At 41.2% G+C, this 25982-nt stretch overlaps 1 protein-coding gene across 1 annotated transcript in view; it reads right to left on the bottom strand.

Annotated features, from left to right (window-relative positions):
• SLC9A7 (solute carrier family 9 member A7) overlaps positions 1–25982 on the bottom strand; it is a 156069-nt gene that overhangs the window by 45256 nt on the left and 84831 nt on the right. Inside the window, exons 6-12 of the mRNA XM_030849855.2 lie at positions 11950–12055; positions 11476–11617; positions 10414–10519; positions 9068–9156; positions 8862–8975; positions 6543–6654; positions 3484–3637 (exon numbers count right to left, since the gene is read on the bottom strand). Coding sequence (XP_030705715.1) covers positions 3484–3637; positions 6543–6654; positions 8862–8975; positions 9068–9156; positions 10414–10519; positions 11476–11617; positions 11950–12055 — 823 coding nt within the window. The remainder of the gene's footprint in view (positions 1–3483; positions 3638–6542; positions 6655–8861; positions 8976–9067; positions 9157–10413; positions 10520–11475; positions 11618–11949; positions 12056–25982) is intronic.

Here is a 25982-nt window from a genome sequence, read left to right as displayed (position 1 = left end):
CAAGGATGTCTGCTCACATCACTCTTATTTAACATAGTACTGATGGTCCTAGCCAGAGCAATAAGTTAAGAGAAGGAAATAGCACACTGGTTGGAAAGGAAAAAATGAAACTGTCTCTATTTGCAAATGATCTGATGGTCTACACAGAAAGTCCCAAAGAATTTATAAAAACAAAAACAAACTCTCCTAGAACTAATAAGTGAAATTGGCAAGGTGTCAGGATACAAGGTCAACCTACAAAAACCAGCCTTATTTCTATATCCTGGCAATGAATGCACAGAAAGTGAAACTGAAGATAGAATAACATTTAAAATAGCTCAAAACGAAGAAGAAATACTCAAGACGTAACTCTAACATATACAGGCATTCTATGCTGAAAACTATAAAATACTGCTAAAAGAAATCAAAGAAGACATAAATAAATGGAGAAACGTGCCATTTTCATGGATTGGAAGACTGAATGAGGTAAAGATGTCAATTCTCCCCAAATTGATATACAGGTTTAACACAATTCCTATGAAAATCCCAGCACAAGTTTTTTTTTAAAATGTAGTCAAGCTTATTTTAAAATGTATATAGAAAGGAATTAGAAGAGCTATGACAATTTTGAAAAAGAATAAAGTGGGAGGACCCACTCTGCCTGATGCTCAAGCTTATTATATAACCACAGTTATCAAAAGTGTGGTACTGGTGGAGGTACAGACACATAAATCAACAGAACAGAAGAGAAACAGACCCGAATGCATACAGCGAACCGATTTCTGGCAAAGGAGAAAAAGTAATTCAAAGGACAGTCTCTCTTACAAATTGTGCTGGAACAACTGGATAGCCATAGTCAAAAAAAATAAAATAAAACCTCAACCTAAACCTCATGTCTAATATAAAAATTAACTTAAGATGGATCACAGATTTAAATGTAAAGCATAAAACTAAAAAACTTTTAGAAGATAACACAGAAGAAAATCTTTGGGACCTAGGGCTTGATGAAGAGTCTTTAGACATAACACCAAAAGCATGATGTTAAAAATAAATAAATAAGTTGCATTTCATTAAAATTAAAAGTTCTGCTCTATGACAGACTGTTAAAAGACAAGCTACAGACTAGGAGAAAATATTTGCAAACCACATATCTGATAACAGACTAGTATCTAGAACAAATAAAGAATTGACAAAACTCAATTAAAAAAACAAATAATCCAATTAGAAAATGGACAGAAACCTTGAACAGATATTTCACCATTGCTTATTTGAATGGCAAATAAGCACATGAAGAGATATTCAACATCATCAGCCAGGAGAAATGCAAATTAAGACCACAATGAGGTAGCCCCACATACCTATTAGAACAACTAAAAAAAGTGTCAACACCAAATGCTGGCAAGGATATGGGAGAAACTGGATCCCTCATGCGCAGTCATTTCCTGACCTCTCACCATGTGCTAGCTGTTATGTTCTAAGTGCTATATATATCCCATTAATATTTTCACAATCCAATTATTATATGTGTACATATACAGCTTGCACACATCAGGGAAAGCAGCCCCCACTCCCGGCTCTGGGTAGGACTACTTCAATGGTCCATTTTTTGAAAAGGGTTATGAGAAGCGCAAAATGTCACAAGTCAACTGTCTACTCTCAGTGGAAAGTTATTTGGTCCTGTATGTGTTGCGGGGGGGGGGGGGGCGGTCAGAAAAGAACTTATGAAATAGCCTGAAAAACAAACACGATTTAACCAGGCTCTGAGCATCCAGGGCACCTACTGGGTAACCAGATAAATAGCAGCAGGAAGTAATCTCAGAGAGGTCACCAAATGCAAAGGTTCTCAACTCTGTGCAGGGTAAACCTCCTTTCTTGCTCTATTCTGCTACACAGAACAAAGATGATACCATCTTATGTCTCAAGTTTAAAGCCAAAAATCTGTACATTTTCTTCTTCAGATTTCTACTTCCACAGATGAATTATTTTCCTTAATATGACTCGAAATTCACGCCAGGAAACTGAAATTTTAATCATCCTGAATTTTACAACATGAAAACGGTCCCTAACACAGCAAGCCTTTCGGGCAGTATAGCACAGTAGCTAAGAGTGTGCCTGGGTTCAAATCCCAGCTTGCCCACTTAAAGCTTTGTGACCTTGGGCAAGTTATTGCTCTGTGCCTCAGTTTCCTCAGCTCTAAAATGAAAATAATAGTAGTAGCTTCCTTATAGGAATGCTATGAGGATTATCTTAATGTACGTGTTGGCATCTCAACCAACAACTGCGCACAAATGTTAGCTATTGTAAGACTCTTACTGATAAGCCCGCCCAGGTTCTGCAGACCCACTCAGATCTGAGGCTGAGACCCACTAACCCAGAAATGGTGCAGCCGGCAGTGGCCACGCTCAGGAATCCCTGCCTCCCATCAATATAAAAGTTCCAGAAGAGGGAGACTATTCTCTCAAATCCAAGTTTTCTCCCTGACCCCAAGGATGACTGCAAGATCCTTGTCGGTTTCTCCCTCCTTCAAGCTAGGTGTACTCCGCAGTTGTCAGCCCTGAGCAAACTAACAGCCAGCAGAGAAAGAAAAAAAACATTGCCATCTTGTGGCTTTTCAGAGAATTCTTCACATCTATGCGCCACCCAAGTCTTCTCATTCCCAGCATGTTCACCCTTTGCAGATCTGAAACTGAGGCAAGTGGCAAGAGCACTTTCGATGACGCAGAGGACACACTTAGAGCTGCAGGGACCTGGAGAAAAGGTGACAGCACGCTTTTATTTAACGTGAAGGAATACAGAGGCCGAAAAGACATGAGGAGCTTGTCTTAAACCAGGGTCAGAGTTAGGCTGTGGGTCTCCTGACCCCTGTTCCAATGTCCTCTTTACTGTAAGGTGCTGGAGCTCACAAGCACAGTTTGCAATTGAAATACTCTTAAAAAAAATCAAACTTGGGTCAATGACCTTCCATACTGACACAGCTACAAAACCACAGGCCGGGGATGTCCATGAGGCTGCAAGAAGTGAGGGTTATGCAGGAAATGTCACCTCTTCTGTGCACTAAAGCAAGAAGAGACGGCGGCATACAGTTTCCTCCTAAAACAAAACTCTAATGGCCTCCCTTTATGTCCAGCTGATGAGCTTATTTTTCAAGGTCTTAGGTTTGATTTCAAAGGAATGTGAAATGCCAGACATTGCCAGCAGCTATGTCTATTCTCTCTCCTGCAGCTTTAAGACTTTTTGAATTCTTGCCCTAATGTCGCGGCGCTAGCAAGGTCCAGGTGTTTCTAATTCCTTGTGTTTTTGTACCCACAAACAGTTTAATGATTTTTTTTTCTCGTGGAAAATTCAATACTCTGAATTTTTATTTATTGTTTTTAAATTTTTAATCTTTCCCCAAACAAAACAAGAAACTATAAAAGCCTTCCATGTACTAAGCTGTATGTAGCACCCCCTGAACGGGAATAGTGACATAGTTAGACACAAAACTGGCCTTGGTTTCAAACCAACCTTATATTAAGCCATGACAACATGGGCGTCGTGCCTCCACCAATGATCCAGACGGTGAAGAAGACAATGAGGAGGGTGGTTGTGAACATCATCTGGCGTGCGTAGGATGCCGTGTCTCGAATAGCCAGTGCAAATGCCATCGCTCCCCTGAGGCCTGCAGGGACCAAAGAGGAAGCTGTCCTGTCATAAGGATAAATAACAATGTGTCCTCAAATCCACTGCTGCCACCTGGGGCTAATAAATTGTATCTGCTTATGCTTCAGGAGTCGAGTTGTTTTATACAGAAAATAACTTTAAAGGAATAGGATTTCCTCCTATTTGAAGTTTTCTTTTGCAAAATGCCCAAATGCAATGAGAAAAACACTGCACAGCTTTGTATAGCACATTTTAGAATAATACTCTTTTATTACTGAAATAATTCTCCTGCTAATAACATGAACCAAAAAGAAATATAAATAAGAAATAATCATATAAGCTCTCTAAGTCTGTGATCCAAGTACTACCCCAGCCCTATACAGTCATTATAAACTTAAGAAGCAGGCTAGGTATGAGTATGTGAAATGCACAAAACAGCTCAGCATTTCCTGAGCAAAGCCAAGCAGAGAAGTAACAATATAACCTGATCTATATCAGGAGTTGGTGAGTTTTCTGTAAAGTGTCAGATAATATTTTAGGCTTTGTGGGCCAAGAGGAAAAACCAAGGATGTTACGTAGGTACTTACATAAAAGAGAGAAAACAAATTTCCACAAAATTTTATTGACAAAAACCAAGAGCATGATAAGTACTATAAGTATAATATATAAGTGCCGTGTTATAAAACTATAATAAGTAATTATAATAAGTAATAATAATTATTATAATAATGAGTTCAATTTATTGTAATCCAGGTCTACTAGTGAAAAGAATGGAATTCTTCTGGGGGTGGGAGATTTCAGTTAATTGGGTTTCAAAGTTAGTGTCCCCTATCATCAAATAGGTTGCAAATATTCATCTGTAAAAGCCATTCTTAGCCCGTGGGGTAGATGAAAACAGGCAGCAACCAAATTTGCTGACCCCTGGTCTACAGCCACATTTTTATGTTCTAGAGCTTCTCTTTCTAAGCTCTTTTGTTCCTTCCCCATACCATGCTCCTAATTTGTTCTATAGTAAAGACTTAATCCATGGTCTTTAATAGCTATCTAGTATAAATTCCTATTCACCATGCGTAAGACTGTGTGTATATTATGAGAATGAAAAATTAACACTCATTATATTTCTTCACATATTTTCCCACCTTTTCCAATAATTTCACAATTTCATTAACCTGAGAACTTCACAACAGTTCACTAAAGAAGAGTGATTCAGCAAAATATACATTAAAAAATAGAGCAAAGTTGATGTTCTCTATTAATCTGTCCTAGTCAAATATTGACACACATCTAGACCATCCTACAGCCAGCTACGACACCACTTAATATTTAAACCTTTAAATGGACGTTGTCTCAAAGAAGAAAACTTGAGGGCCAGAGAGAGACAACGCATGCTCCATTTTTCTTTATTAGGTAAACACTGTAAGCAATATGAAGGTGAAACCTCAGGTATTTCTTTCATAGCCTCGAAGAATGAGTTCCTTTTGAAAGCCAGATTTCTCCCAGCAGAAAATAATTTTGACAGGAGATATCTTTAAACAGCACTGTGTACTTCTCAGTCTTTTAGCACAGAAGATAATGAACACACTTAAAAGTTTGTCTAGGTGATAGAGCTATCTCCAATTAATCTTTCTCTTTCCACTGGCATTTTTCTAATATGTATGGACGATCTGGTCTGTCATTGCCCTCCTCAGAAACCTCTAACGTTTCCCAGCTGCTCTTGGATAAAAGCCCAACTCTTTGGCATAGCACTGGAGCTTCTCCGTGGTCTAGACTCCAGCAATGATTCTTGAAGTCTGGTCCTCAAACCAGCTGCAGCAGCAGCAGCAGCTGAGAAGATGTTAGAGATGCAAATTCTCGGGGCTCACCCCATACCCTCAGAATCACACTCTGGTGGTGGGGCCCAGCAATCTGCTATTAACCGGCCCAACAGGTGATTCAGATGCAACCTGAAGGCTTGCACCAGTTTACATGCAATTTCCCTTTCCAACCTCACTCTCGTTCTGCATTATCCCATGTGTCTCACATTTAAACCAGACTGCTACCCTTCCCTGAAAAAGCCACACACAGCAATGCTTTCCTGCCCTTCCAACCTGCCACCTCCTGAAATGCCACTGCATCCAAGTCCAGTTCGAAGGCTACCCCTTGGCGAAGATGGCCCTGGGCCCTGCTTTTCTTTTGTGCAATTCACTAGCCTCTCTTGTGCAATTCACCAGCCTCTCTTGGGAGAAACTTAGCTCTTTGTACACCTGTCTCCCCCCAGTGGACTGTGAGCTCCTGGAAGGAGGTGGGTTTCTGTATCCTCCACAACCTTGAAGTGTGACTTATATAACAAGGATGCTCAACAAATGTGTGTCAGAGTGAAAGGAAATCATTAAGGCGGGCTGTGTACTTAAGTGCAGATGCAAGCAAGGACTAGACAAAGCAACTGCTTTGCTGAGCAGTGCCTGCTGGTGTGATTTCAGTATGACTCTCTGAGGCCTCCAAGAACTACTGTGTGGCAGTAAAGGGCTGCTACTCACGTTGCCTCTTGTACAGCCTCTCCCCCTTCCCGGACAGAGGCACCTTTAGGGGTCACGGTGGCCTTTTGCCTATCTCCTCCCTCTGCTCTACAGAGATGCTCTTACTTGGGTCTCGTCTATAAAGTCGGATGCTTTCCACTCTCACTGCACCATCTACCTCATGCCAATTGCTCTCTCCTTTCTTTATCTCCACATATTTCTTTATTGTCCTTTGTCCCCTCAGTGGCTTCTCCACTCTTCTCAGCTTTGTAGTGAAGAGGAAGCATTTGGGAGACAGTGTAAGTCAAGCAGAACTATCACAGCTGTTATCTTCCAGTTTGGGGCTCATCTTGCTAATGTGAGTATATTTTATTTCTTTTACTCCATAGAAAGTTAATAAAACTCATTTTATTTACATTTTTTTTTTACCTGAAAACATCATCATGTGTTGAAAATTCCAGCCAATCTTGTGCCTTCTGCCCAAGTTGAGGAAGAAGGAGAGCGGGTAGATGTGTGCAGCTCTTCCCAGGAAGATGGCAACCTGGCCGCCAGGTGGAGGTTAAGGGCCCAACAGGTTTCCAGGATAGCACTTTCACACAACCTGTGACTGAGCAGAGAGTTTTAGGAATGCCATGACACCTTGCTGTGATCAGGAGAGTTGCACAGAGAAGGCAGGCTGTCTCATTTCCCACCAAACAAGTCTCAGCAGCAAGTGGGATTCCACTGGCCAATTTTCCCAACCTCCTGGCTCACAGAGACAATTTTTGGCCTGTTAAACACACTGTTGTAACTTCTTGATTTGATTAAACTGATATGGACCAAGTCTCCGACCTACCTAAAAATGAGTCCAGAAATAAGCTAAGGTGCCGTGGCTGGGGTGGGGAGTTAAGAGAAGCAAACAGCGTGCTGGACTCTATTGGAAGAAAAAAAATCACAAGAAGAAAAAATTACTAACCCCCGAGTCAAACTATAAAGAGAAAGCTTGGTGGGTGAGCTTGTAAGCTTTGGTTGGAAGTAAACATCAGGGGTTTGTATGACCAGGAAGATACTACAAATAAGAGGTGGGGAAACTTACAGTATTCCTACCATGAAGACATATTCATATTCCTCACAAGGATCACCCTGGGGAGATTTATCTGCCTAAGTGGCTAACATATCTTTGGGGAGGTAAGAGATGGAAACGGAGGAGTGTGGAAGAGGAACTCTTACTGTGCAAACCAAAGAATTCAGGGAAACCGGTCATTCGTCACTTGCTGAGTTTAGAACAGAGCCCAGCAGAGAGATGCACACTGCCCTGGTCATAGGAGGAAACCACTGTGGGAGCCAGAGGAACAGGGAGCTTCCGTTTCGACCAGCCGGAGCTGCAGCTGTTTCAGACAGAAGCGAGGGCGGGACTGTCTTCTGCCTTCTCTAGGATAAAATACTAACTACTTTTCTTCTTTCTCGCTCTCTTTTTTTCCCCTTTTTGCTATTGTTTTGTTTTCTTTTTCACAGAAGGAAAGAGGTCGTGCTTATAACATTCTATCCCAGGAGCCACGCATAAGTCCGCAAGTGGAAGCAGCCTTCAGGATTCACAGAGGCCCCGGCTCTCCCTTGAACAAGGCCCCCTCGCTGTAAACAAGGCAGCACTCTCACTCTCTCTCACAGGATGCCGCGCTAAGAATGCAAATCAAAATGACATGCCAGGTCTTTCTTAAGAATAAAAACACTGATCCGCTGGATCTTTAGCTTGTGGTCTGTTGAGTGTGTAAATCTAAGAAATGAGCCCCAGTTGAAGCAGATAACACTCTAACTGGCAGGACTCTGGCATGGCATTAGGCCACTGTCGCTCTCTAGCTGCTTGGTGAGTATCATTTATACCTGCACAATAAATGAGAAGCCCAGAAGAGAAAAATACTCCTTTTTGGGGGGGCCAGCATCCCAAGATCTAAGGATACCCATGAGACCTCAGAAAAGGCAATAGTGGACTCCTGCTATAGTTCCAAGGCCCAGAAGAGTTCACTTTAACGAAAACAATAAGGATCTGAGGCCAACTGAGCAAAGCCCTCAGCTGTCCACGTACTGCTGGGCATCTGTATCTCTCCTCACTTGAGAGGAGCCAACCCCCAAAACTGTGTCTCTCTTCCAAAAACTGCTCTCACGATGGGACTAAATCAAAGAACCCAGTATTTCTCCATTTCATCTGCCCTTCCTCTCCATTTCTTTTTTTTTTTTTTTTTTTTTGCGTTAAAGAAAAGGGTCACCATACGGAAGCTTGGGTGAAAGCGTGCACACTGCCTGTGGGCTGCCCTGGGCGGCGAGAGGAAGGGCTGCTTGCAACCACGTGCAGCTGAGAGCAAGAGACACAGAACCTTCAGGTCTTCCAAACGGGGAAGCTCCTGGATTGGAATTCACGTGGCGATGAGAAAAAAACAATTTGGGGGACTGATACTGGTTGCTGATTTTTAGCTCTGCTAGGAAGGGTGCTTTAAAAAACAAACTACCACCTGCCAATCACCAGTGTAACAGAAAGGCCACCTTACACAGAAAATGCAGAAAGGGTAACCCTAGAATCAACACCGGTCCTTGAAATCAAATACACTTAGCTTTATATTTACCACTTAAGCCTTCTTTTTCTCGTCATAAAAATACCATGAACCAGTGCTGGCTCAGTCACCTCCCCGCCAAACTAGAAATTATTGTTGTTACAGCTTCCGCAGCAGTGGTCGTCTTTCCGTGTAGAAAATGGGGGAACCAAAAAAAGGATACAAAAGCTCCAATGATGAAAACGGGGCTGAAAACGTGCTTCTGGAAGGTAAACAGCGCCAGGCCCATGTAGGAGAAGATGAAGTTCTCTGCCAGGAAGTGTAACACCTCAAAGAGCTGCACAAAAAGGGAAAAGGAAGCCGTAAACCCTGTGGGTCCCCTCCCTTGTATTCGCAGGTCACTTGTGGGGACACAGGCCTCTCCCTCACCTGCTTCGTTCGACTTCTTGATTCCACCGACAGATTGTTGTAGGTGTAATGAGCTTGTGTGATTCCACAGAAAAGGACAGCTACAACGCCTGGCAAGAGAGTTTAAAAAAAAAATCAATGGAGGGAAAAAAAGAAGCAGAAAAAAATCCTACCTGAAACAAAAAGTTAAGGTAGTCAAGCCCAGCATATCCAACTTCCTGAAAGTTTTTGAAAATTTCCTATTACTGAAAGCTCCCTCTGCCCACACTTCTCGTATCAACCTTTGCTTCTCCCAACCCTGCCCTCCTTCAAAGACAAGGCCACTGATTTACCTCTTGTTCCAGATTTAAGAGTATTCTCTCCCCTCTTCTAAACTCCTACTGAATTGGCCATCTCTATATGGCATGGCATTTAGCATTCATTCCCTCAAAGAGACTGTGAAGTGTGCGCCCATCACACACTTTTGTCATATTCCTCTCTGTTCACTGAATGAATGCATTTAATTTCAAACCAATGCTTTATATTTTTGCATGGTCTAGGGCTTCAGACAAAATGGATCCAGAGTACTAGTCCAATTATCCTGGCCCTGATAATCTAGATTTCTGGTTAACGGTGACTATTTTATTGTGTAAGACAATTAACACACCTGGGACTTTGCCTATATATTTACAGATGATTGTCAAGTTTTAAAGGAAGTGGGGCATATAAAGATATGCTGCAATATTTTGAAAAGACGATAAAAAGGACTTCCGAATTACCTGGATTATGTATATATAGTAACTGTACTTGAGTTTTCTAATAGAAAAATCCAATGATTTATTTTTTTTAATGAGGGAATGTGAGGAACTAAAACCACATGATCACTCCCACTAATAATCTATGAAACGGGCACCATAAAAACACAGTATTGAAAAGCAATGATTAAACAGACCAAAAACAAAACAAGGAAAAATTGTGCTCACACTCATCTGAGTAAAAGCAAAATTACCTTTAAAAGGATATATATTTTGCTTGTTATTGCTACTGTTTGTAAAATAACGAAGCAATCCAGGGGAGGATACAAATGAGGTGTTAATATATTCAGTAACTTTTGCAGCTAAGTATCTACTTATAGTTAGAACGAGTACTCAAGGATGTAACTGAGTTTGAAACAATAAAGCTTATCCTTTAAAAAATATGTAGCTCTGGGAAACTAAATTATTCATAAGGCAGAACACCAGCCTTGCTCAGCAGTCCTCCATATGGACACTCCGTGAGTGGTTTATCAACTCTGGGCAGCAGCTATTTAAGAATTCTTCGCTCCCCTCAAGCTCCCACAGCCTCCGCCACAGTGAGGGGAAGGGTGGCCAAGGGCAGAGGAAACCCACCGGTAAACCCACAGGCTTCTGCCAAAAGGAAGGTGCTCCACGACATCAGGAAGAAGAGCGCCGTCTCCAGCAGGGGGAAGCAGTGCAGCTTGGTAAACTTGGTCACGTCAGCTCCTGTCAAGGAACTGTCTCCAGCAACAAGCATCAGGGTCACCGAGAACCACGCTCTCTTAGCCCAGGACCCCTCCCTAAGGGCTACCCTTTCCCTTCGGCTCTTCCTTTGGGGCCCCAGAGCTGCTGCTTGGTTTTGAAAGTAAAGAAAATGAAGCTTCCCAGTAGAATAGAGGTTTCCAAGGGCTGGGAGAGGGGAGGATATAGGGATCATATTGTTTAATGGGCACACACTTTCTGTTGGGGATGACGAAGAAGGTTCGGGAAATAGCGGGGATGGTTACACAACACTGTGGATGCACCTAAGGCCACTGAATTGTACACTTAAAATGATTAAATCTTAACCTGTGGAAGGCTTGCCTGCTCATTCTGCACTTTGCTTTTATGTTGGTTGGTTTGTTGGTTGGTTGGTTTTTAAGGCAATATTGTGCAGTCCTCGGCTTAAGGAAGGCCACCTTGCTGTAATTTCCCCAGATAGTCCCTGGCTACTTACGGCCACGTTAGTCCCATATGGCCTGGAACAGTGGACAACAGCAGTCAGGCTGCGGCTAAAGTACTTCACAGCCTGCTTCCTCCCAGCCTCCTGAGAGGTGGTCCCTGATTCCCAGCCTCCTCCTGGCTCTTCCACTCTTTCAGCCCCACCCCACCCCCCAAAAAAACTGACACTTCCCCCAAGCTCCTATCTCCGACAGGTTTATAGGGAGGACAGAAAACACAAAGGTGAGGACAGAGCTAAGCCAAGAGCTACACTCTCAAACATTTTCTCAAACTCTTAGCTAGGCCATCGACTGTCATGTTTCACCAAAGGGTGACATTTCAGGAGCCCCCAGCCCCCAGTGGGACAATTAATTTAAGATTCATTTCGGAAAGGAAGAACTGAGAACTTTCTTTTCCCAAGTGCAATGCCACATAGTCATACTTAGGCAGGGGCAGAAACTACAAAAAGGATATTAGAGCAGTCACAACACCAGTCACAGCTCCCATGGTAAAAGAGCCACTAAATATACCTAGAAAAATGCCAACTGACTTAAAAAAGGCAGCAGCATCAAAGGCGTGAGTGTTCAGCCCCGCTGGCTGGTAGGCAACAATAGACCTGGAGTTTAAAGAGAGAGTTAAAAAACACTAAGCTGGTTTTACACCATGGTACTTACAAATATCGACAAACATAGGCATCTACACTCTGCAGAGCACTCCCCATGGTATATTCATTTAATTTAATCTGCAGTCACCATGTTATGATGGTATCGGCATTCCAACCGCTGCCAACTGGACAAAGCAACGTAACTTTATCAACTAAGTCGATAAACCTCATTTAGAAGAGCACCCAATTCAAAATTTAACACTTTTAAGATGGGCCTCTGATTTTAGCCCAGAGCATTCAGGAAGCCAGAGTCTCTCTTCCCAGGCAGAAATATTGTTACTTACGAGGACAGTACAATGGCAACAGCATCATTTAGGACACTTTCTCCAAACAGAAGTGCGTAAAGGTCCACATCTGCATGCAATTCATTAAATATCGCCAGGACAGTCACTAAAACATGGGACAAAAGCATACAAGTTAGTTTCGGTTTCTGACTTTAAGCCATTGATAACAAATTCATAGAAGCAATTCTTATCTTTGGTGGGACAGGGTGGTTTGGGAGACAGGAAGGGAGTCAAAGATGGGTCGTCTGTCTATGGCAGAAATGAAAATGGCAATCTTCCTAATCTTAATGAGGAGTGATATGATGCTTGATTCTAATAACACTGTGCTCTCAACTGTAATCTCATCACACTTTGAAAACACTTCTATTACAGAACGTAAAAAATAATCACAATTAATGTGACTTGGCTCTACTGGTGGGGTGAAATCTCTTTGAAGGCAGAAACCCTATTTTATTTTTTATTTTATTGAAGTATAGTTGATTTACAAAGTTGTGTTAGTTTCAGGTTACAGCAAAGTGATATCTGAATACACACACACACACTCTTTTTCGTATTCTTTTCCATTACGGTTTATCACAGATACTGAATATAGTTCCCTGTGCTAGTTTATCCATTCTACTGATATATATAACAGTTTGCATCTGCTAATCCAAATCTCCCATTCCATCCCTCCCCCACCCTCCTCTCCTTTGGCAACCACAAGTCTGTTCTCTATGTCTGTGAGTCTCTTTCTGTTTCATAGATAGGTTCGTTCACGTCATATTTTAGATTCCAAATTAAGTGATATCATATGGTATTTGTCTTTCTCTTTCTGACTTACTTCACTTAGTATGATAGCCTCTAGGTCCATCCATGTTGCTGCAAAGAAACCCTATTTTATTTTATTTTATTTTTCATTTTATTTTTTAAATTAATTAACTAATTTATTTTTGGCTGTGTTGGGTCTTTGCTGCTGCGTGTGGGCTTTCTCTAGTTGTGGGGAGCTGGGACTACTCTTCGTTGCGGTGCGCAGGCTTCTCATTGCGGTGGCTTCTCTTGTTGTGGAGCACAGGCTCTCGGCGCGCGGGCTCAGTAGTTGTGGCGCACAGGCTTAGTTGCTCCACGGCATGGGGGATCCTCCCGGACCAGGGATCGAACCCATGTCCCCTGCATTGGCAGGTGGATGCTTAACCACTGCGCCATCAGGGAAGTCCCATAAGCACCATTTTAATCTCAAAATCTTAGTGGTAAAGCATTGGAAAAAGGACTCCGCACATGGAAAGATCATAAACCTGGGCTCGCTGGGGATCTGAAGAGCATGTAAACTTGGTGCTAGCTGGCTCTGCCATGCTCCCAAACTAGAAAATAAAAGTGCAGGTTCAATTTCCTGGTAATTTGTCATCGGCCCAGACTTACACCTTTTAAGATCCAAAAGATACAACAAAAAGTTTATTCAAAAATTTGTAATATAAGAGAATGGACTTGAGGATATGGGGAGGGGGAAGGGTAAGCTGTGACAAAGCGAGAGAGTGGCATGGACATATATACACTACCAAACGTAAAATAGATAGCTAGTGGGAAGCAGCCGCATAGCACAGGGAGATCAGCTCGGTGCTTTGTGACCACCTAGAGGGGTGGGATAGGGAGAGTGGGAGGGACGTAGACGCAAGAGGGAAGAGATATGGGAACATATGTATATGTATAACTGATTCACTTTGTTATAAAGCAGAAACTAACACACCACTGTAAAGCAATTATACTCCAATAAAGATGTTAAAAAAAAGAATATAATCTGGAAAAAAATAACGTAATACTTTGCTGTACACCTAAAACTAATGTAACATTACATATTAACTACAATAATTTAAAATTTTTAAATTAAAAATAAAAAAAACATAATGGGGGCAAAATGCCTATTTCTGGTCATTCAAGTTTGAGTTTAGAGCTAACAAAATCAATTTTTCTTTAAATGTCTGTTAATGACCACCAGGAATAAAAAGAAAGAACATGGAAATAGAAACCCTATTTTATTGATCACTGTGCTCCAGCATAGGGTCGGGGCACAGTGAAGGTTTAATAAAGGATTACGAAATAATGAAAGTCTTCATTTATAACAGAGTATACATAATTACACTTCTCACAGTTTTCACATTTCATAGACATTTAAAAATCAGCTATTTTCCATTATGAACCAAGATGGCAGAGTAGAAGGACGTGCTCTCACTCCCTCTTGTGAGAACACCAGAACCACAACTAGCTGTTGGACAATCATCCACAGGAAGACACCAGAACTTACCAAAAAAGATACCCCACATCCAAAGACAAAGGAGAAGCCACAATGAGATGGTAGGAGGGGCGCAATCACAGTAAAATCAAATCCCATAACTGCTGGGTGGCTGACTCACAGACTGGAGAACACTTATACCACAGATGTGCACCCACTGGAGTGAAGGTTCTGAGCCCCACGTCAGGCTTCCCATCCTGGGGTTCCAGCAACGGGAGGAGGAATTCCTAGAGAATAAGACTTTGAAGGCTAGTGGGATTTGATTGCAGGACTTTGACAGGACTGGGGGAGACAGAGACTCCACTCTTGGAGGGTGCACACAAAGTAGTGTGCACATCGGGACCCAGGGGAAGGAGCAGTGACCCCATAGGAGACTGAACCAGACCTACCTCCTCGTGTTGGAGGGTCTCCTGCAGAGGCAGGGGGTGGCTGTGGCTCACCATGAGGACAAGGACACTGGCAGCAGAAGTTCTGGGAAGTACTCCTTGGCGTGAACCCTCCCAGAGTCTGCCATTAGCCCCACCAAAGAGCCCAGGTAGGTTCCAGTGTTGGGTTGCCTCAGGACAAACAACTAACAGGGAGGGAACCCAGCCCCACCCATCAGCAGACAAGCAGATTAAAGATTTACTGAGCTCTGCCCACCAGAGCAATACCCAGCTCTACCCACCACCAGTCCCTCCCATCAGGAAACTTGCACAAGCATCTTAGATAGCCTCATCCACCAGAGGGCAGACAGCAGAAGCAAGAAGAACTACAGTCCTGCAGCCTGGGGAACAAAAACCACATTCACAGAAAGAGAGACAAGATGAAAAGGCAGAGGGCTATGTACCAGATGAAGGAAGAAGATAAAACCCCAGAAAAACAACTAAATGAAGTGGAGATAGGCAATCTTCCAGAAAAAGAATTCAGAGTAATGATAGTGAAGATGATCCAGGACGTTGGAAAAAGAATGGAGGCAAAGATCAAGAAGATGCAGGAAGTGTTTAACAAAGACCTAGAAGAATGAAATAACAAACAGAGATGAACAACACAATAACTGAAATGAAAACTACACTAGAAGGAATCAATAGCGGAATAACTGAGGCAGAAGAACGGATAAGTGACTGCAAGACAGAATGGTGGAATTCACTGCTGCAGAACAGAATAAAGATAAAAGAATGAAAAGAAATGAAGACAGCCTAAGAGACCTCTGGGACAACATTAAACGCAACAACATTCTCATTATAGGGGTCCCAGAAGTAGAAGAGAAAGAGAAAGGACCCAAGAAAATATTAGAAGAGATTATAGTCGAAATCTTCCCTAACATGGGAAAGGAAGTAGCCACCCAAGTCCAGGAAGCACAGAGAGTCCCACACAGGATAAACCCAAGGAGAAACACACGGAGACACATAGTAACCAAATTGGCAAAAATTAAAGACAAAGAAAAATTATTGAAAGCAGCAAAGGAAAAACGACAAATAACATACAAGGGAACTCCCATAAGGTTAACAGCTGATTTCTCAGCAGAAACTCTACAAGCCAGAAGGGAGTAGCATGATATACTTAAAGTGAAGAAAGGGAAGAACCTACAACCAAGATTACTCTACCCAGCAAGGATCTCATTCAGCTTCCATGGAGAAATCAAAAGCTTTACAGACAAGCAAAAGCTAAGAGAATTCAGCATCACCAAACCAGCTCTACAGCAAATGCTAAAGGGGAAATGCTAAGTGGGAAACACAAGAGAAGAAAAGGACCTACAAAAACAAACCCAAAACAATTAAGAAAATGGTAATAGGAACATACATATCGATAATTACCTTAAACGTGAATGGATTAAATGCTCCAAGCAAAAGACACAGCCTTGCTGAATGGATACAAAAACAAGACCCCTATATATGCTGTCTACAAGGGACCCACTTCAGACCTAGGGAAACATACAGACTGAAAGTGAGGGGATGGAAAAAGATATTCCATGCAAATGGAAATCAAAAGAAAGCTGGAGTAGCAATATTCATATCAGATAAAATAGACTTTAAAATAAAGAATGTTACAAGAGACAAGGATGGACACCACATAATCATCAAGGGATCAATCCAAGAAGAAGATATACAATTATAAATATATATGCACCCAACATAGGAACATCTCAATACATAAGGTAACTGCTAACAGCTATAAAAGAGGAAATCGACAGTAACACAATAATAGTGGGTGACTTTAACACCTCACTTATACCTATGGACAGATCATCCAAAAAGAAAACAAATAAGGAAACAGAAGCTTTAAATGAAACAATAGACTAGATAGATTTAATTGATATTTATACGACATTCCATCCAAAAACAGCAGATTACACTTTCTTCTCAAGTGCGCACGGAACATTCTCCAGGATAAATCATATCTTGGGTCACAAATCAAGCCACAGTAAATTTAAGAAAATTGAAATCGTATCAACCATCTTTTCTGACCACAACGCTATGAGATTAGAAATGAATTACAGGGGAAAAAACGTAAAAAACACAAACACATGGAGGCTAAACAATACGTTACTAAATAACCAAGAGATCGCTGAAGAAATCAAAGAGGAAATCAAAAAATACCTGGAGACAAACGACAATGAAAACACGACAATCCAAAACCTATGGGATGCAGCAAAAGCAGTTCTAAGAGGGAAGCTTATAGCTATAAAAGCCTACCTAAAGCAACAAGAAAAATCTCAAATAAACAATCTAATCTTACTCCTAAAGGAACTAGAGAAAGAAGGAAAAACAAAACCCAAAGTTAGCAGAAGGAAAGAAATCATAAAGATCAGAGCAGAAATAAATGAAATAGAGACAAAGAAAACAATAGCAAAGATCAATAAAACTAAAAGCTGGTTCTTTAACAAGATAAACAAAATTGATAAACCATTAGCCAGACTCATCAAGAAAAAGAGGGAGAGGACTCAAATCAATAAAATTAGACATGAAAAAGGAGAAGTTACAAGAGACACCACAGAAATACATAGCATCCTAAGAGACTACTACAAGCAACTCTATGCCAATAAAATGGACAACCTGGAAGAAATGGACAATTTCTTAGAAAGGTATAGCCTTCCAAGACTAAACCAGGAAGAAACAGAAAATATGAACAGAACAATCACAAGTAATGAACATGAAACTGTGATTAAAAATCTTCCAACAAACAAAAGTCCGGGACCAGATGGCTTCACAGGTGAATTCTATCAAACATTTAGAGAAGAACTAACACCCATTCTTCTCAAACTCTTCCAAAAAATTGAGGAGGAAGGAACACTCTCAAACTCATTCTATGAGGCCACCATCACCCTGATACCAAAACCAGACAAAGATGCTACAGAAAAAGAAAATTACAGACCAATATCACTGATGAATACAGATGCAAAAAGCCTCAGCAAAATACTAGCAAACAGAATCCAACAACACATTAAAAGGATCATACACCATGATCAAGTGGGATTTATCCCAGGGATGCAAGGTTTCTTCAATATATGCAAATCAATGAATGTGATACAACATATTAACAAATTGAAGAATAAAAACCATATGATCATCTCAATAGATGCAGAAAAAGCTTTTGACAAAATTCAACACTCATTTATGATAAAAACTCTCTAGAAAGTGGGCATAGAGGGAACCTACCTCAACATAATAAAGGCCATATACGAAAAACCCACATCAAACATCATTCTCAATGGTGAAAAACTGAAAGCATTTCCTCTAAGATCAGGAGCAAGACAAGGATGTCCACTCTCGCCACTATTATTCAACATAGTTTTGGAAGTCCTAGCCACGGCAATCAGAGAAGAAAAAGAAATAAAAGGAATACAAATTGGAAAAGAAGAAGTAAAACTGTCACTGTTTGCGGATGACATGATACTGTACATAGGGAATCCTAAAGATGCCACCAGAAAACTACTAGAGCTAATCAATGAATTTGGTAAAGTAGCAGGATACAAAATTAATGCACAGAAATCTCTTGCATTCCTATACACTAATGATGAAAAATCTGAAAGAGAAATTAAGGAAACACTCCCCTTTACCACTGCAACAATAAGAATAAAATACCTAGGAATAAACCTACCTAGGGAGACAAAAGACCTGTATGCAGAAAACTATAAGAAACTGATGAAAAAAATTAAAGATGATACCAACAGATGGAGAGGTATACCATGTTCTTGGATTGGAAGAATCAATATTGTTAAAATGACTATACTACCCAAAGCAATCTACAGATTCAGTGCAATCCCTATCAAATTACCAATGGCACTTTTTATGGAACTAGAACAAAAAATCTTAAAATTTGTATGGAGACACAAAAGACGCTGAATAGCCAAAGCAGTCTAGAGGGAAAAAAACGGAGCTGGAGGAATCAGACTCCCTGACTTCAGACTATACTACAAAGCTACAGTAATCAAGACAGTATGGTACTGGCACAAAAACAGAAACGTAGATCAATGGAACAAGATAGAAGGCCCAGAGATAAACCCATGCACCTATGGTCAACTAATCTATGACAAAGGAGGCAAGGATACACAATGGAGAAAAGACAGTCTCTTCAATAAGTGGTGCTGGGAAAACTGGACAGGTACATGTAAAAGAATGAAATCAGAACATTCCCTAACACCATACACAAAAATAAACTCAAAATGGATTAGAGACCTAAATGTAAGACCACACACTATAAAACTCTTAGAGGAAAACATAGGAAGGACACTCTTTGACATAAATCACAGCAAGATCTTTTTTGATCCACCTCCTAGAGTAATGGAAATAAAAACACAATAAACAAATGGGACCTAATGAAACTTCAAAGCTTTTGCACAGCAAAGGATACCATAAACAAGACCAAAAGACAACCCTCAGAATGGGAGAAAATATTTGCAGACGAATCAACGGACAAAGGATTAATCTTCAAAATATATAAACAGCTCATGCAGCTCAATATGAAAGCAACAAACAATCCAATCCAAAAATGGGGAGAAGACCAAAACAGACATTTCTCCGAAGAAGACATACAGATAGCCAAGAAGCACATGAGAAGCTGCTCAACATCACTAATTATTAGAGAAATGCAAATCAAATCTACAATGAGGTATCACCTCACACCAGGTAGAATGGGCATCATCAGAAAATCTACAAACAACAAATGCTGGAGATGGTGTGGAGAAAAGGGAACCCTCTTGCACTGTTGGTGGGAATGTAAATTGATACAGCCACTATGGAGAACAGTATGGAGGTTCCTTAAAAAACTAAAAATAGAATTACCATATGATCCAGCAATCCCACTACTGGGCATATACCCAGAGAAAACCATAATTCAAAAAGACACACGCACCCCAATATTCATTGTAGCACTATTTACAATAGCCAGGTCATGGAAGCAACCTAAATGCCCATCGACAGACGAATGGATAAGGAAGATGTGGTACATATATACAATGGAATATTACTCAGCCACAAAAAGGAACGAAATTGGGTCATTTGTTGAGACGTGGATGGACCTAGAGACTGTCATACAAATTGAAGTAAGTCAGAAAGAGAAAAACAAATATCATACGTTAACGTATATATGTGGAACCTAGAAAATCGTACAGGTGAACCGGTTTGCAGCGCAGAAATTGAGACACAGATGTAAAGAACAAATGTATGGACACCAAGGGGGGAAAGCGGCAGGGGGGTGGGGATGGTGGTGTGATGAATTGGGCAATTGGGATTGACATGTATACACTGATGTGTATAAAATTGATGACTAATAAGAATCTGCTATATAAAAAGATAAAATGATATTAAAATTTTTTTTAAAAAATCAGCTATTTTCCAGACCAGCAGCTCTCATACTTTTGATCTCAGGACTTCTTTACACCCTTAGAAAATTTTGAGGCCCCAAAGAGCTTTAGTTTTGTGGGCTATAGGTATCAATACTTACTGTATTGAATAAAACAAAAAATTAAATATTTATTCATTTAAATTACTAGTAAAACCATTATATGTTAACATATTTTTAATGAAAAATAATTATATTTTCCAAAACAAACAAAAAAAATTGTGAGAAGAGAGCCACTGTTTTACATTTTCTCAGATCTCTTTAACATGTGAAGTAATGGAAGATAGATGGTTCTCATATCTGTTTCTGCATTCGATCAACAGAGAGTCAGTATCACACATTATATAGCCCCTGGAAAACTCTACTCAATGGTACACTTGTGAAAGAACATAAGTAAAAAAGACAAATGATGTACTACTATTATTATTAAATCAGTTTTGACTTTATGGACCCACCCGAAAGGGCTTTGGAGTTTCTCAACTTCGGTTCTGCTGATATTCGGGGCCATATAACTCTGTCGTGGGGGCTGTCCTGTGCCTCATAAGACAGTTTAGCAGCATCCCTGACCTCTACCCACAAGATACCAGTAGCACTGCACATTCTCCCCTGCCAAGTTGTGACAACTAAAAATGTCTCCAGACATTGCCAAATGTCTGCTGGGCAGGGGGGTGGGGGGAGGGGTGTGGCGCAGAATCATCCCCGGTTGAGAACCACTGCTCTAAATGTACACATGCAGGCGGGGTTCTCTTTCAACACTCACACCCAACTACCTCCTGCTTTGTTAGTTTCTGCCATAAGGACCTGAAAAACTAAACTGACTTCTTCAGCTTCCCTTGTGGTGAGTGCCACTTTTGCTGCCTGGAAGAGGGAGGAGACTGGACGCAGTGCAGTCATCCTGCCTCCATGGGGCAACTAAGGTGTGTCTGAAACCCAAGGGTAATGACCTAGAAAGACTGAGTGCCTGGATGCCTGACTGTAGTGGCAGCCATGGCACCAGCTCGGAGCCGTTAGCCAAGTTAAATAGCTCTCTGTTTAAGCTAGTATTAGCCAGATTTTTCTGTTATTTGCAGCCAAGTGCATTACTAACTGATACTATTAGAAAACAAAACGAAACAAATATTTAGCACTATTATAAGCCAACCACTCTTGTAACCATCATCCAGTTCAAGAAATGGAACTTTGCCAACCCCCACAGAAGCCCCCCACAATATGTTCCATCCCACTCTCAAGCCCCTTCCTTCACTCAAAAGTAACCAGTAACATGATTTATAGAATCATTTCCTTGCATTTCCTTATAGTTTGACCACTGATGTATATTCCTTGACACTATCATTCGGGGTTTACCCATTTTCAAATTTATTGTTTTAATACTTTACATCTCTTTTTCTCCATGGGTTCCCCCTCCATTCCTTTCTGTCAGCTCTCTTTTCATAACGCCCTATTGTGTAGTCCTCTCATTTCTGAATTTTCCAATCCTGATGTATACAGTTCTTTTATAACTTCTATCGTTTTCTTAACTTACTTTAGCTTCTGTTGGAATGTTAATAAAGTTTCATCTGCTTTGGGACCCTCTTCTTCTGGTATGACTTCATTATCTGTAACTTTATTATTCATAGGGGTTATCCCCATTTTTTCTTATATTTACATGAAGTTCAACCTCAATCCATTTCTGCTGCCCATATTAAGTGAGGTGGGTAGGGGGTAGAAGGCCCAGAACAGCTTTTCCAGTTTCATGGCTCTAGGGCTCCCTCTTCTGGTTTTACATTGAAGTATTAAAAATATGGTCCAGAGGTGTAGCCACCCAGAGGTGTAGCCAATACTCAGATCGACTTCCTCTGGCCTTCTCCACCATTACTATCTGAGCTTTCTTTCTCCTTTAATGCCCAATCAATCAAGGTCTGTGCTCCGAGCAGGTCATTTTTAGGCAGTGGCTCTGTCCTTGCAGAGAGATCTTCTACAAGGAACTTCCTGAGAGGTCTGAGGGCCCAGGTCACTCCAGCAGCCTCACGCCTCCTCCAGTCTCCTTGCCCTCCCCCACAAATTAGAGCCTGAAAAGCCTCCTCCCAATATTCACTGATGTTATCCAATACAACCATAAAATTCTTTGCTCCCAGTGGGGATCCCTCCTTTTGACTGTGAATACTTGTGGGAAATTTCTAGGTTCCCTGACAATCAAAATGACCAGCAGCCCCTCTTTCCTTTGCTTCCTCCAGCACAGTTGCTGTTCTTATCCCTAAGTCTCACTGCTACAGGTAGTTTGACCCCCCTAGTTGATAACTGGGGATTCATGGAGATACTCTGTCAGCTAGTAGAGTCTGTGTTTTCTTTTTTGCTTGTCTCGCTTTCTCTATTTTTGTTAGGGATTAAGGGAGATTCTGAAACCACTTCCCATCACGCCTTTCTCTTCGAAAAGTTCAACTCATTTATTGAGAGTACACAAAAAATAATTTGGAGTTGAAAAATGTCAGCTATATCATGAGGCTGCTCCAGATAATCGTAAATCTAGGCACTAAAACCACTACTCTAAGCTTTCAGATGCTAACCAGACATCAACAGGGGGCATCACCAGCAGGCATACTTCCTAAAGGACAGACATGTCATCTGCATAAAACAAGACACAAACAAGGTCAATCTCTTTCTTCCACCCTTGAAAACAGTTTGTCAAGTTACACAACAGGAAAAATCTTCAGGGATTAGGCTAAAAAAAGTTCTTGTTTTCTGGATTATTTATTACATTAACGATATGTGTGGCTCCTTACATAAAACCTGTGATGGTTAATTTTACTTGTCAACTTGACTGGACCATGGGGTGCCCAGATTTTCGATTAAACATTATTCTGGATGTGTCTGTGAGGTTCTGGATGAGATTAACATTTGAGTCAGTAGACTGAGTAAAGCAGATGGCCCCCCTCAATGAGGGTGGGACTCATGTGGTCTGTTGAAGGTTTCACTAGAACAAAAAAGGCAGAGTAAGGGAGAATTCACTTTCTCTGCCTGTCTTTGGACCCAGACTGGAACTACAGCATTGGATCTCCTGGTTCTCAAGCCTTTGCACTGCAGATCTTGAGACTTCTTAGCCTCCATAATCACATAAGCCAATTCGTTACAATCAAGCAGTCAATCAATCAATATGTCTCTTTCCCTCTCCCCCTCACACACACATGTCTCCTATTTATTCTGTTTCTTTGAAGAAACCTGACTAATACAAAACCTCTACTCTTAGTTTATCGTTATATGACACAAGAATTGTCTTGTTTTGAACCCAATGTTGAAGAAAAATTAACAATGATAATAATAACAATGGTTAAGGTCTTACCGGGAAGCAGGCACTATGCTAAACATTTTACAATCTCATTTAGTCCTCATAAAAACCCTAGGAAGGTAGTAGTATCATATCTCCCAATTTAGAGATGAGAAAACAGGCCCTGTGTGGTGGGCTACTTTCTGCTGCCGTAACAAACTTCCCAAAATCCCAGTGGTCAAACCCGAGAGAAATTTTATCTATTACTCATACAGTACGTCCACTGGGGGTTGGCACCAGAGGCCTCTGTTCACATCAGTCAGTCAGTCAGTCAGGGACTCAAGACTGGTGGAGGCTAATCTCAACGAACAGAGCACAGGGCTGGCAGCCCAGGACACCTGGGTCCCAGGACTTTATCAGTGAGCGTTCTGGCAGGAAACAGATGAGTAATTTGAGAAGTGTTTATAAAGGCATTATTTATAGAAGTGTGTAGAGAGCACGGGAGAGGGGGAGGGCAGTACCTGTGGCTGAAAACAGGGAGCTTTTATACCATCCCTAGGCTCAAAGAGTCCAGGGAAGGAGTGGTTGCCAGAACCAGGAGCTGTGTGGAGAGGGTCACCCAACAGGAGCCGTGACCTTTGTTCAAGGGACACAGCCAGCCCACAGGGACCCTGCATGTCGAGCCTCCTCCCAGTCTCCCACTGGTGCTCTCCCCGCGGACAAATCCAATGGGAAAGTAGAAGGCAAAGGAACCTTTGCAATCTTCCATACCAGTCAGCCTCCCAGTGCCAAGAAGAGAGTGGGGAAGGGTAGTGTGGAAATGTGGAGGGGCAAACGGAAGCCATCCAATAGTGCACAGCAAAGTCCAAAGACAGAGTAAAGCGAAGCCTTGAGTACATGATTTTCAAAAGCCCCTTTGACTTTTAAACACTATTTTCCTAAAATACTACTGTACCAGTAGTAAAAAAAAAATAATAATGTGTAGTTAACTCATTTATTTATGACAATAAACACTAGCTCTGCATAATTAATAATGAACACTTTGTACTGGTCTGAATTTGGCTGTTCTGAATTTCAATTTCTCATTCTCCCTGCCCATCACCTTAGAAAGCAGGGCAGGAAGTCGGCCATGTCCCTCCTGGGCAAGCCTGTGCCCAACCAAGATGAGGACTACGGGTGTGGACAACCAGAAGATGATGCGGGGGTGGGGGTAGGAAGGGGATGACAGACTGGGTGAGTGGCTCCCCCCACAGCTGGACCCTTGCAATCAGAGAGAACAAGGTCACAGCAGCTGTTTCCAACCGGACATGGACTGAGAAATTACAATTCACTGACTGAAGACTGCTGGTACAGGTATCTAAAAAGCAGTGGGAAAAATGAAAGAACGGTGGAAAGAGAAAGAAGGAAAAATCAAGAACCTGACTTTGTTCCTTCAACTAACTTTCCCTGAACACTCCATCTGTGTACTAAAGAGTACTTAGCACTTGCGAACGCTCAGCACAAAGCGGCAAGTAATGTTATGTAGAAAATAGACCCGACTCAAGAGCTGTGGGAGCTACTGACTGAAGCAGTAAAGGAAGAATAACCAGTCAGGTGGCAGATTTGAACTCAGTCTCAAAGACTAAGCAAAAGACTGACCAGCCTGGGTGGTGCAACTAGAGAATTACTCTCTGACAGCACAGATCACAGCTTTTGAAACCTGTGAGTGGGTCTGACTGACTCGAGGGGTATAGAAGTGACAGGATTCCAGTGAGAGGAATCACTGCATAATGGCTCACAAGAAGGAATGGCGCTCATTTTCTCTGGTAGCTGCTTATGAATGTAGCAATACTACAGGTTGGAAACTTATATTTTCTTTCCTGAATTGTGGATCCATTTAAGTAACAGTCCACAAAGATGGCACGTGGCACCCATGACACATAACCACGGAATGGAGAGGGCTCCTGGTCACAGAGCAGCCTATAGCATACCACGCACAGGCTGCCCTCATCAATGGAAAGACCAAACACAAGAGCCAAGTACAGTGAAATCAGGGACAAGGACTCTTACTCTTTCATATCCATCAATACCACTACATATCCCAATACCAGAATTTCTGTTTGATGCACCAGGCACAAGAAGTCAATTTGGTCTTATGGTTCCCCTCTAACTCTGCACTTAAAGTTTTTCTTTCTTTTATGGCCCAAGTTCTCAAACAACAGATTTTTAGGAAGCTGGTAAAACACTTTTAATTTACAAAAACATTTTACATTTCAGAAAGATTTCCATTAAAAAGCAGTTAAAGTTAATGTCCTGATGTTTAACAAGTTTAAAGTTTCAATTTTCTAGAACTTTCATTTCTATAAAACCTTTACTGTGCCAATCTTCACAGGACAAATAAGAATGGTGTGTCATGGTAATGCCTTCCATTATTTTCTACCACAGCATGGACACATTAAAGTGAAGTAAACAATTACAAAGATAATCTGGAAAAATAAGCCTTTCTATCCAATTAAATGAAGCGACACTATGGCTCACAAAACAGTATCAGTAATCTTTATGTTACACTAACCTCCCTTTGCTTATTGGTGGTACTAATAAGATTTTAGTAGTAAAGTTATAGATGAGTATAGTTAGTAATATATTTTCAGAGACACTAAACACCTTTCTTAAACTTATATAGAATCATTTCTCAACAGACACACATTTGGAGATGTCACAGACATT

The sequence above is a fragment of the Globicephala melas genome, chromosome X (assembly GCF_963455315.2).
Source record: "Globicephala melas chromosome X, mGloMel1.2, whole genome shotgun sequence".
NCBI lineage: Eukaryota > Metazoa > Chordata > Mammalia > Artiodactyla > Delphinidae > Globicephala > Globicephala melas.
This window is presented reverse-complemented; position numbering and strand designations above follow the sequence as displayed.